Genomic DNA, 12,606 nt, shown 5'->3' with positions numbered 1-12,606 from the left:
GTGTGAGCCACAACTACTGAGCCCGCGCACTGCCAACTACTGAAGTCCATGCGCCTAGAGCCTGTGCTCCGCAACAAGAGAAGCCACCGCAATGAGAAGCCCACGTACTGCAACAAAGAGTAGTCCCCGCTCGCCACAACTAGAGAAAGCCCGCACGCAGCACCGAAGACCCAACACAGCCATAAATAAATAAATAAATTTTAAAATAAATAAATAAATAAATAAATGAGACCTGGAGCATGTAAATGGAGGCATCAGCACAATGTAAGCTGTGAGGAGTTAAAAAATGAAAGAAGCTGGTTTTCAGAATCTTCTCTGTAAGAAGAGCTAAATTTGGGTTGTATTAATAGGATGAAGAGAAAAGACCAATGGACCAACTGAGGATGTGTTTTCTTGTAACACTAATATATTTTTCTAAAAATCTATTTTAATGATGATGATGATGAAATCATCACTTACTCAGTGCCAGGTATTGTTAGAAATACTTTAAATACAATAACTGATTTAATCCTCACAAAAACCCAGTGAAGAAGGTACTGCTATTATCCCCATTTTACATGTGAGGAAAATGAGGCAAGAGGGAGTAAGCCATTCAGACAAGGTCACAGAGCCAGAAACTGGTGGTGGGGCAGGTGGGGAGATTCAAACCCAGATGGTCTGAATCCAGCTTCTACACTCTTAACCGCTAAGACTAGTGTCTTGTTATTAAAGTAAAAGAAAAAACTTTTTTTGTTTGGTTTGTTTTTAAAACTTCTCATGGGGCTTCCCTGGTGGCGCAGTGGTTGGGAGTCCGCCTGCCGATGCAGGGGACACGGGTTCGTGCCCTGGTCCGGGAAGATCCCACATGCCGCGGAGCGGCTGGGCCCGTGAGCGATGGCCGCTGAGCCTGCGCGTCCGGAGCCTGTGCTCTGCAACGGGAGAGGCCACAACAGTGAGAGGCCCGCGTACCGCAAAAAAAAAAAAAAAACTTCTCATGGAAAGTGGATATTTCATAATGTTTTTAACTCACTTATCCCGCTGGATGTGCCATCTGTCAGTAAAGAATGACACCAAGGAGAGCAAAATGGAAATAAAAGGAGCCTTTCCAGGGGCTCTCAAAACCCCATAATCACAGCTGAGAATTATCCAGGCAGGACATTGGCATGTTCCTACCATACCCACTACAAGTATTTCTGGACCAAATGGAATTCCATTTCTAAATATTAGTTGAGAAAAGACAATCCGTGTATGTTTAGAATCCCAGAACAAGGCACTCACCATCTTCTGTTCATCTTGAAGAGGCCGAATGAACTTTGGCAAGTATTTCTGTGTCTCAGAAAATGTATGCTCCTTCTGTAGGGACAGGACAAGCCATTTCAGAAGAGGAAGTGGAGGTTGTCCCTAGAGAGACCCATTCCAATAGCCTTGAAGGCCCATCTCTACCACAAAGGAAACTGGCTGGGAAAGAGGCGGGCCCTGCCCTCTCTGCCCTCTGAGCTCCACCCAGCTCCTCTGCATTTCTCTGACTCCTTCTGTCCCTGGTGGTAGAAACATGTCAGCTGTTTAAGGAGGTCAGCGTGTTCCCTCATCCCTCTTACTTTCCGGGGGAAAAGGGCCTAGGCTGTGAATGACCAGGGTTGAGGCAGGGACTGACTGGAGGGCAGGGTGGCCGGCGGGGGCGCCTCTTGGCCCGGTGCATCCGAGGGTTATACTTAGCCAGCTGGTACTCATCAAACTGGGCAAATCTGTCTGTCATCGCAGCACGCAGGCAGGCAGGCAGGGGCACCAGCCTGTCCTCCTCTTCTCCAGTCAGGCGCTGTCAGAGAGATGAGAAACCCTCAGGAACGAGACCCTCCAAAACAAATTGAGAGCACTTCATGGGGTTAAGTGACAGCACAGGATAGGAAGTCCCCAGCCCCAGCTCTACAACGACAATTTATGTGGTCCTGGACCTGAGGGCAGACTTCTCAGATTCTTATTCTCTTCACCATAAACACGAGGTCCGGAATAACACCAAGTTTTCTCAAACTCAGTCCAGCCCTTCTCAATCATATTCTCCCTGTTGGGCAACCCAGCCTGGTACCAGGAGAAGCTGTCCTGTCTGGGCACCAGGGTTGAGGACAGCTGAGGGCAGGTCAAAGTGTCTGAGAATTTTCTCCACAGATGCAGTGAGCAGAGGAGAGGGAACCAAGTGAGGGTCAAAAGTCAGGGAACTGAATGCCATACCTGGTAGAACCTGGCTACCTGGATCCAATCAGAAGACAGCAGGACAATGGCACAGAAATATCATCGCAGGTAGGGGCGGCAGACTGGCAAGAAGGCAGCAACGGCCAAGACTTTGTTGGCCACATCCTGGACATTCAGCTGCTGCCTGGCGTACAGAGATGCCTAGGGCACAGGGTAGGGAGCGCTGGCCTCTCAGCCACTTCTGCACAGCACCATGCCCTGAACTAATTTGCTTATCTAATCTGCCTGCATAAAACCTTTCCTGAGCCCTCCATATTGTCTGTAAATATAAAAATCCAAGCCTCTTGGCTTGGCATTCTACAACTTCCACGATCTAGCCCTTATTCACCAGTCTTCTCCTAAGTCTATTTATCCCAATTTAAGGGCCTTTTAACCTAGTTCTTTCACGCTTTGGAAGACCTCCCACCATCAATGTCTATCAAAAACTTACCCAGGGTTCAAATTGCTGATTTATCCTGCCATCTTCCAAAGTTTCATAGGAAACATTTTCCCTCTCTTTTCTGCTTCTGAAACATTCACTATCTACTACTCCATTTGCATTTATATACTATTTGGGATCGTTTTGCTTCGCTAATAATACCATTAATAATACCATTCGGGGCTTCCCTGGTGGCGCAGTGGTTGAGAATCCGCCTGCCGATGCAGGGGACACGGATTCGTGCCCTGGTCCGGGAAGATCCCACATGCCGCGGAGCAACTGGGCCCGTGAGCCATGGCCACTGGGCCTGCGCATCTGGAGCCTGTGCCCCGCAATGGGAGAGGCCACAACAGTGAGAGGCCCGCGTACCACAAAAAATAATAATAATAATAATACCATTCCCTAAGAGCCAGATCCAAGTTTCGTTTTATCTGTTGGTATAACCCTCAAGGCCTAGCATTGTGTACTTAGCCTGTGTACCTACTAAATAAACAAACCCTAGGATACTCTTTGTCAATACTATCTTCCCCCACTCCTCAGAGAACCCTAGGGACTGGGCCTCAGGCTCATCCAGAGATCCTACTACCTTCCTAAGTAAAGTTCCTTCAGTCCCTAGTATAAAGCTGCTCACCGACCCCTCGCACACCATAACCAAATTCCCTTCCTCCTAACTTCCCACTCCCATCCCCTCTTTCATGTCACAATACCTTGAGTATAAATTCAGGCTCCAAGGGGGCAAGTTCACTACAGACTTTGAGGAGGAAAGCCTGGGTAGAGTAAGCTGCATCACTTGTGTTTACATTTGACACCAGAGTAGAACACAGAAAGCTCATTAGAACCATCTGGGAATTGGGAAAGAGAGGGAAGAAAGGAGAAAAGAGGTAATAAGGACCAACTTAAGCATCCACTCAGGACAACTTCCAAAGACAGAGAGAGTGAACCCCGATTCAGGAAGATGTTTGTCCGGCTGAGAGGTCAGAAAAGGGGATTAGGAAGTAAGAAACCAGAGTTCCTTCCCCTTCTCTCTGTGGAGGGAATCAGCCTTTGGTGACCACTCCACCCAACTTCCCTATGGCCTCCCCTCCACCATCAACCTCTCCCCAGTTCTGGAACTTTTACCTTCTTTTCCTGAAGGGCCTGGTCAGCAGGCTCTGGATGAGATTCAGAGTCCCCAGGCAGGGGTGAGCTTCAGGGTCAGATCCTCCACATTCTCATCCTCTCCCAAGCTTAGACTATAAAAAGGCATTTGAGCCTCTGCCCATTCCTTGTCTTCTGGCTTTTTCTCTCCAGAAGAAGACCATCGACCTTGGGGATAGTGACAGCTATTAATGCCAGCACTCACCCACAGCCCCTCATACAAGATAGATATCTGAAAGCAGCATCCAGGGCTAGGAAGAGTCCACATCTACCTTCTAGCACCTAAACTCTTCTCCCCTCACACCCCAGCGTGGATCGGTCCAGTCTGACAAGAGTGATCTCTCAGTATCACACACACACCCTTTCCCAAATCAACATTCTGAGCCTTTGCTCAGATGCTTCATCATCTTCCGGCTTCTTTCATCTCCTTATTGATGTCACAGCCTAGGAGCCTGGGGCCCTTCACAACACACCTCCCAAGAGGCTATTAAAATATTTTAGAGTCAGAAGAAAAAGGGCCAAGTCCCAGATCAATCGCCCAGCAATCGTGAGCTTATCCTCTGAGCCTCAGCTTCCTCATTCCCTGCCACCTACCTGATGGGGCTATTACAAGATTAAATACGGTCATGTATGTATGACTCTTTGCAAATTGCAAAGCCCTAAATAAATGTAAGATGGCAGTAGCTGTAATCCTGACAATGATCCTATGAAGTGGATTTTCATTGATCTCATCTTAAAGGTGAGGAAATTAAAGCTTCAAAAGGTTAAGAGTCTTTGGGTAGTATAGTCATTTTCACAGTATTGATTCTTCCAATCCAAGAACATGGTATGTCTCTCCATCTGTTTGTGCTGTCTGATTTCTTTCATCAGTATCCTATAGTTTTCTGAGAACAGGTCTTTTGTCTCCTTAGGTAGGTTTATTCCTAGGTATTTTATTTTTTTGTTGCAATGGTAAACAAGATTGTTTCCCTAATTACTCCTTCTGATCTTTCGTTGTTAGTGTATAGGAATGCAAGAGATTTCTATGTATTAATTTTATATCCTATGACTTTACCAAATTCACTGATAAGCTCTAGTAGTTTTCTGGTGGTTCTTTAGGATTTTCTATGTATAGTATCATGTCACTTGCCAACAGTGACAGTTTTACTTCTTCTTTTCCAATCTGGATTCCTTTTATTTCTTTTTCTTCTCTGACTGCCATGGCTAGGACTTCCAAAACTATGTTGAATAATAGTGGTGTGAGTGGACCACTCTGGAGAAGATGTGGAGAAAAGGGAACCCTCCTACACTGTTGGTGGGAATGTAAATTGATACAGCCACTATGGAAAACAGGAAACTAAAAAATATTAATAGAACTACCATATGACCCAGCAATCGCACTCCTGGGCACATACCCAGAGAAAAACCATAATTCACAAAGACACATGCACCCCAGTGTTCATTGCAGCACTATTTACAATAGCCAGGACATGGAAGCAACCAAAATGTCCATCAACAGAAGAATGGATAAAGAAGATGTGGTACATATATACAATGGAATATTACTCAGGCATTAAAAAGGAACAAAATAGTGCCATTTGCAGAGACATGGATAGACCCAGAGATTGTCATACAGAGGGAAGTAAGTCAGAAAGAGAAAACCAAATATCGTGTGGTGTCACTAATGTGTGGAGTCTAGAAGGATGGTACAGATGAACTTATTTGCAAGCCAGAGGTAGAGACGCAGATGTGGAGAATAGACTTGTGGATACCAGAGAGGGGGAAGGGGAGGTGAGATGAACTGGGAGATTGGGATTGACATATATACACTACTATGTATAAAACAGATGACTAATGAGAACCTACTGTACAGCACAGGGAACTCTACTCAATATTCTGTGGCGACCTAAATGGGAAGGAAATCTACAAAAGAGGGGATGTGTATATACGTGTAACTGGTTCACTCTGTTGTACAGCAGAGGCTAACACAACATCGTGGAGCAACTATACTCCAATAAAAATTAATTTAGAAAAAAAAAAAAGGTTAAGAGTCTTACCCAAGGTTGAGCGGCTTATAACTGGCAAAAATGATAGAGGGCTCAGATTTGCCTTTCCCTCAGTCCAAATCTAAGTCTACATAGAAGGAATGAAGGAATGTGTGTTTGTCTACCGATTCTGACCTGTATACTAAACACGTTTATATAGATGTGTACAAGTGGATGTGTGTCTGCATATGCACACACAGGGAAGTGGTACTGTAGTCGTTCCTCATGCCTTGTAAGTCTCAAAAGCACTTGATTGACTCTGCTACTGCAATAGTATATTGGCTCTCCTCCCGAACAGAGGCTTTCCAAGGAGACAACCTACTTATGCTCTATTGTCCAGAATCTCGGCACTAGATAAGCAATAAGAGTAATGATGCTCATGAAGACAGTCCTCGGGTAAAAGACGCTTCAGGAAGAGGCTCTGAGGAAAGAAGGTACACAGACACAGAGCAGCACAGAGGGACACCGTGGCACTGAAAGCTAGTGACTAGACATTCTAACAGACATGGCTGCAGTGAAGACAACTGTTTGGAGCTATTACCAAAGCTGCTTCCTGAGCTCTCTCTGTGGCAGAGATGGTTTTCAAGACCCTGGGGCAGGTCAGAAGGCCTAGACCCTCAGAGAAGCACTGAGCCCTTGAGGCTGGAAGCTCAGAGAGCAGATGGTTGTTGGCACTCAGGCTGCACAGGTCAGAATGCACCATGTGAGGTATCTGGAGACTCTGGGTTAAGGGGCTGGTGGACACAGTGCTCTTCAGAATGGGGAGTGTGGCCAGGCACCGGATCTCCAAGGAGACGATGTCTGAGTGGGTAGACACATGCCCATGTGGTTTCTCCAAGGTCTTCAGGTCAGGAAGTGTGGCCAGGCACCGGTTCTCCAAGGAGAAGATGTCCAGGTGGATAGACACACGCCCATGGAGTTTCTCCATGGCGGGAGCCCAACCAGTATATGCCTAGAAGGAGAGAAAGACAGGTAATGAGCAGCCGGTTGTATTGGGAGTGCATGCGTACTGGGACTAAATCTTTCCCATAGTCCTCCTGGTAATGCCAGTGACCTGAAGGCAGAAAACAACCAATATTTGTTTCTCCAGGACTGGGTTCATTCCAAGGATGTATACAGGGAGTATTCTAAGGGAAGGGAGTAGGGAAAAGGTGAGGTAGAAGCTTAAGAGTAAGGAAGTTTAAAAAACAAAAAAACGGGACTTCCCTGGTGGTCCAGTGGGTAAGACTCCGTGCTCCCAATGCAGGGGGCCTGGGTTCCATCCCTGGTTGGGGAACTAGATCCGCCATTCATGCCACAACTAAGAGTCCACATGCTGCAACTAAAAGATCCTGCATGCCGTGACAAAGACCCGGCCCAGACATACATACATACATACATACATACATAAAAAGTAAGAGCTGGAGAGGAAAGGAACTTGTCTTCACATGAAGGGGTAAAGGAGACCCCCCCCCAGGGCTATCAGTATGATCCCAACTTAGCATAGGAGCCATACTCATAATCTGGACTCTGGATTCTTAGCTCCAGAGAAACAAACATTTTGATCAAGTTGTCTATACTCACCACCTCAACTTCCTTGCCTCCTACTCACTCTTTTTTTTTTTTTAACATCTTTATTGGAGTATAATTGCTTTACAATGGTGTGTTAGTTTCTGCTTTACAACAAAGTGAATCAGTTATACATATACATATGTTCCCATATCTCTTCCCTCTTGCGTCTCCCTCCCTCCCACCCTCCCTATCCCACCCCTCTAGGTGGTCACAAAGCACAGAGCTGATCTCCCTGTGCCATGTGGCTGCTTCCCACTAGCTATCCACCCTACGCTCCTACTCACTCTTAACCAACGAAATGGGATTCTTTTTCCACTATTCCTCCAAGGCTGTCCTCTCAGGTAACTAATGGAATTCTTCTTACTATAAGAATAGACATATCTTGGAGCTTATCCTTCTTCATCTCTCAAGTGGAATATGACCCTGTGATGACTGCCTCACTGAAACTCTCTCCCTTTGACTTCCACGGTGCTGTCCCAGTTTTCCTCTTACAACCCTGATCACACCTTCTTGGGGGTTTCTTTCTCTGCTCTTCCTTGAATGTTGATGCTGCTTAGAGTTCTTTTCTAACCCTTCTATATACTTTCCCAGGGTGGTCTCACCTACTCTGTTGCTCCACATAACACTGCTATACTGACAACTCACATATTTATTCCTTGACCTAGATCTCATCTGAGCTTCATACTCATTTATCCATTCCCCTGTTGGACATCTCCACTTGGATGACTCAAAGGTACCCGAAACTCTATATCATCTTTCTACCTCTCCTCCAAATCCATTCCCCGTCATTGCCCCCTATGCTTACAAGGGTTTGGTATAAAATAGGCTTGAGTTTGAATCCTGATGGGACCTTGGGCTAGTTCCTTAAACTCTGTGCTGCAGTTTCATCACCTACAAAACTTAAATAAATGCCTACCTCACAGAGTTGTGTAGGAATAAATAAGAAAAAATATATCAAGAACTTAGAGTTAGTAAGTATGCAATAAGTGGAAGCTATTATTACTTATTATTGTTATCATCCAATAAATTACCAAATCCTATTGATTCTACTCCCTCAACGTCTCCTAGATCTATCCAATTCTCTCTGTTCTGCCTGCCACCGTCATGGCTGAAACCCTCCAATCCACGTGGCACACAGCATGTAGATCTGCCTAAAGGAGCTCCCAATACATACCCCAGCCACCATTTACAACACCTTGTTTATTTCATCATAATAAAAATTTATCTTGTTAGTCCATTTGCCTACTTGTTCATGGCTTCTCCTTAATAAAATAAAACTCCCTGAGGGTCAGGGCTCCTGTGTCTTGTTCACCTCTGCATGCCCAGCATCACACACATAACCTGGCTTCTGATCTCCCAGCCTCACCTCTTACTGCTACTCCCATCTAACATTAAGCTTGAACCATACAAACTGTTTTCAGCTTATGAATTGCCAAGGTATCTCTTGACTCTGGACTTTGCATAAGCAGAGACCTAGAACATTCTTCCTTCTACCAAGACCACCCCCCTTCCCCAGCCCCTCCTTTACTAGGCCAAACTCTACTTCCCTCTCACTTTGAAGGCCTGTTTAATAGTCAGTTCCTCCAAGGAGCCTCAGGTGACACCCAGGCCCCATTCTGGTACAGGTGGTCCTTCTGTTTCCACACTGTACTTCCTCTAGCATACAACACACCCTCTATATTGTAATTGCCTGGTCATTTGTCTTTCATGCCTCCCGACTGTAAGTTCCTGAGCACAGAGACTCTTTAGCCTTGTTCACTATTGCTGCAACAATGTCTAGTCAGTGGGATTCATAAGCTTCTGAGAATCTGGTGAAAGCCATGGAGCTTTTTCACAGAAAAACATGAGTATATACTACTTTGCATTCAATTTTCAGGGAGTCCACCCACGGATCTCCTAGAATCTCCATTAACTACACATTAAGAACCTCTGCCTGAGAGGATGCTTGAATTTATATCATTAGGAATGTATATACTCTCTTATTTGGACAAATGCTTATCTCCTATTTACATTTATGTATTTTAGGAATAAGTATGTTGTTAAGTCAATTGCTTAATCCTTAATATGCAAGAGCTTATGGACAGGAATGTAGAATACTTCCAAGAAGACTTGAATGGACTGACAATCCAGAACCAGAAAGGACAATGGATATCTCATTGGACATACGTGCAGGCAAATTGCATCAAGAATGATGGCCTAGGGCTTCCCTGGTGGTGCAGTGGTTGAGAACCCGCCTGCCGATGCAGGGGACACGGGTTCGTGCCCTGGTCTGGGAGGATCCCACATGCCGCGGAGCGGCTGGGCCCGTGAGCCATGGCCGCTGAGCCTGCGCGTCCGGAACCTGTGCTCCGCAATGGGAGAGGCCCCAACAGTGAGGCCCCCATACCACAAAAGGAAAAAAAAAATGTAACACTTGAAAGAATGATGGCCTACATAGGCTTGTACATTTCCCTCATGTCTTGACACTATATAAGCCCCCAGCAGAAGGCCTGGGGAATCTCAGAATCGACTCAAGATTTTCAAAAGAAGAAGTCTCATAACAAAAATTAAGTTAACAGGGCTTCCCTGGTGGCGGAGAGGTTAAGGATCCGCCTGCCAATGCAGGGGACACGGGTTCGAGCCCTGGTCTGGGAAGATCCCACGGGCCACGGAGCAACTAAGCCCGTGTGCCACAACTACTGAGCCTGCGCTCTAGAGGCCACGAGCCACAACTACTGAAGCCCGTGTGCCTAAGAACCCGTGCTCCGCAACGAGAAGCCACTGCAAGGAGAAGCCCGCGCACCGCAACGAAGAGTAGCCCCCCGCTCGCCCCAACTAGAGAAAGCCCTCGTGCAGCAACAAAGATCCAACTCAGCCAAAAATAAATAAATTTTTAAAAAAGAAAAAAAAAATTAAGTTAACAGAAAAATAGTTACATGTTTTTCACACCCTGGTGTTTGTGAAGGGAGACTGAGCTGACTTACAAATGAAAAGTAAAAGTCTCTACAAATTAGAAGTAAAAATCCCCATCTCTAATTCCATTCTCCAGGGATAACCACTGCTAAGTTTTATATGAAGAGTTTCAGACACTTTCTATGCATATACAAATATATGTATAGGTCTGTACCTTCCCTTCCCCCATATCCACCACCACCCCCCTTTTTGTTTTGTTTTGTTTTACACATAGAGGATCATACTTTAGACACTATTCTGCACTTAGTATGCCTTGGAGAACTTGCCGTGTTAACACATTAACAGCCACCACACTTTTAAGTTGGCCGTGTCGACAACCTACCCTGCTTAAGCACAGCCCGGGTTTCCGTTCCAAGGAGCATATAGAGCAAGGAAGAGCGACCCTTTCTCACTTGGTCTCTTCAACCTTCTTCCCGTGCCCTTCTGTCCCCGGGCCCTCCCTTTCCCTCATCCTTCCCAATCCCCCTTTCACACACCACGCCCGCTCCCGGAGCTGCCGGAAGAGCAGGGCCGAGGCACCCCTCCCGGCGCCCGCCCCGCTGAGTTCCGGGAGGTCACTACCAGGCCGCGCTAGGCCCTTCCCACCAGCCCCGGCGGCCGAGCCCACGCCTAGACCCGGGGCCAGGGCCAGCTGCTGCCGGCGCTCGACCGTCCCCGGAACCACCCGGGCCTGGACCAGCTGGCTGTCACGCGGGGTCGCTCGGTCCTCGGCAGCAGGAAAGGGACCAGGCTCTCGTCTCCGCGGGTGGGTAGAGTGGAAGTCGGAGGTGGGGCCGGGCGAGGAGCGGGGCGGAGACAACGCGCCGCCGCAGACGCGGGGCGGGGCGGTCGCGGCTCGCGGGGAGGAGAGATCCGCGGCTGGCGAAGGAACCGCAGAGAGCGCGTTGCAGCCTTTTCTGGGGCCAGAGGTTAGTCCCACTCCCTCCCGTCGCCTTTCCCCCCTCTCCCCGCTTCCTCGTCCTCTTTTCTCCTGTCCCTCAGGTTTCCTCTTCCACCAAATTCCGCTCTTTTGCTAAATTTCCTCTCTTTTGTAGTATCTTCCAACACCATTTCTTGAAAAAGATTTTGGCATGTTCGCTGCCGATCTGGACACCTTATGTCCTGGTATCACATAGTGTAGTGGAACTCTTAATTCATGCGAAAGTTACCTGGTGAAAATAGAAATAAAAGGAGACGGAAAGTCTAAAGCAATGGCCTGTAACCGGGTGTAAATATCAAATAATTAAGGCAGAGTGAACTAAGAGAAGCTTATGTCCATCTGGGATAGGTCCCTGGACAAAGACTTTTTTGGAGCCATCCTGAATGGCTAATGCGGAACTGTTTTCAGAAAGTGCGACCAGGCTCAGTCAAGGGACAAGTGACCTTTAGGATGGTAATGCTGGTGCTGTTTCATAAAGAGCAGGGCCAAGCAGATACTAGCAGGAGAAACATGCTTACCTCATGTAAGATAGGTTATCTGTTTTCTGGAAAATATCCCTTTCCTAAGGGTAGCGGGTACCCTGCATTCTCAGGTAACAACTGAAGCTTCAGCTCAGAATCAGGGGCATCCTTTACTCTCAATTTGTTGAGCCAGATCCCACCTCACTTCCTTAGATGCCTCTCTTACCACCTACCCCATTAGTCCCTGCACTCTTTTTATAAGAAATATTTTTCTGTCCCCTTTATGATCCTGAACTACAACTTATAAATAATGTATTTTAGCTTCACACTGGTGGTACAGGAAGAATAGGAACTGGTGACCATTGCTTCCTGGTTGACTAGGAGGATCTAGAGTTTCCTTTCTGGTTAGCTGCAAGAGCAAAGAAATTCAAAGCCAGCACATTGGAACCATTGGAAATCTTTTTTAAAAATCCCCAAACCCAGGCCACACCCTGGTAGTGGTAAATCACCTGATAGTGGTAAATCACCGATGATAGTGGTAAATCCAAGTAGAGGTGAGGGCTGCTTAAAAAATGTAATATACGACTAGAACCCAGTTGAGTCATTAAGGCTTGGGATAGAGGAGAGGTGAGCTTTCTGAAGAGGATCATGAAGCAAAATAAGAGAAAAACATGGGCAACCCAGAATTAGGCATAGGAGACTCATATAGTCCAACACACTTATTGGTATTGAACCTACACCCCCAGTTCTATCCAGTTCCTGAGTTGACCTGGAAAAGATGAGCGCAGGTGTATAAATTCCACCCTCACCCACAAAGGAAGAGTTGAAGGAAGAGTGGGGGCAGGTAGTAGGGGAGTACCTACAACACCTTGGTTCATTATCTGATTTACCAAAGATAAGAATCCTACATCTCTAGGA

At 46.6% G+C, this 12,606-nt stretch overlaps 1 protein-coding gene across 1 annotated transcript in view; it reads right to left on the bottom strand.

Annotated features, from left to right (window-relative positions):
* TEP1 (telomerase associated protein 1) overlaps window positions 1-8,145 on the bottom strand; it is a 39,596-nt gene extending 31,451 nt beyond the window's left edge. The window contains exons 1-4 of the mRNA XM_067030609.1: window positions 8,119-8,145; window positions 6,347-6,757; window positions 1,634-1,795; window positions 1,258-1,332 (exon numbers count right to left, since the gene is read on the bottom strand). Of these exons, the coding sequence (XP_066886710.1) occupies window positions 1,258-1,332; window positions 1,634-1,795; window positions 6,347-6,757; window positions 8,119-8,145 (675 nt within the window). The remainder of the gene's footprint in view (window positions 1-1,257; window positions 1,333-1,633; window positions 1,796-6,346; window positions 6,758-8,118) is intronic.
* Between the last annotated feature and the right edge of the window lie 4,461 nt (window positions 8,146-12,606).

This window comes from Kogia breviceps, chromosome 3 (assembly GCF_026419965.1).
Source record: "Kogia breviceps isolate mKogBre1 chromosome 3, mKogBre1 haplotype 1, whole genome shotgun sequence".
Lineage (NCBI taxonomy): Eukaryota > Metazoa > Chordata > Mammalia > Artiodactyla > Physeteridae > Kogia > Kogia breviceps.
This window is presented reverse-complemented; position numbering and strand designations above follow the sequence as displayed.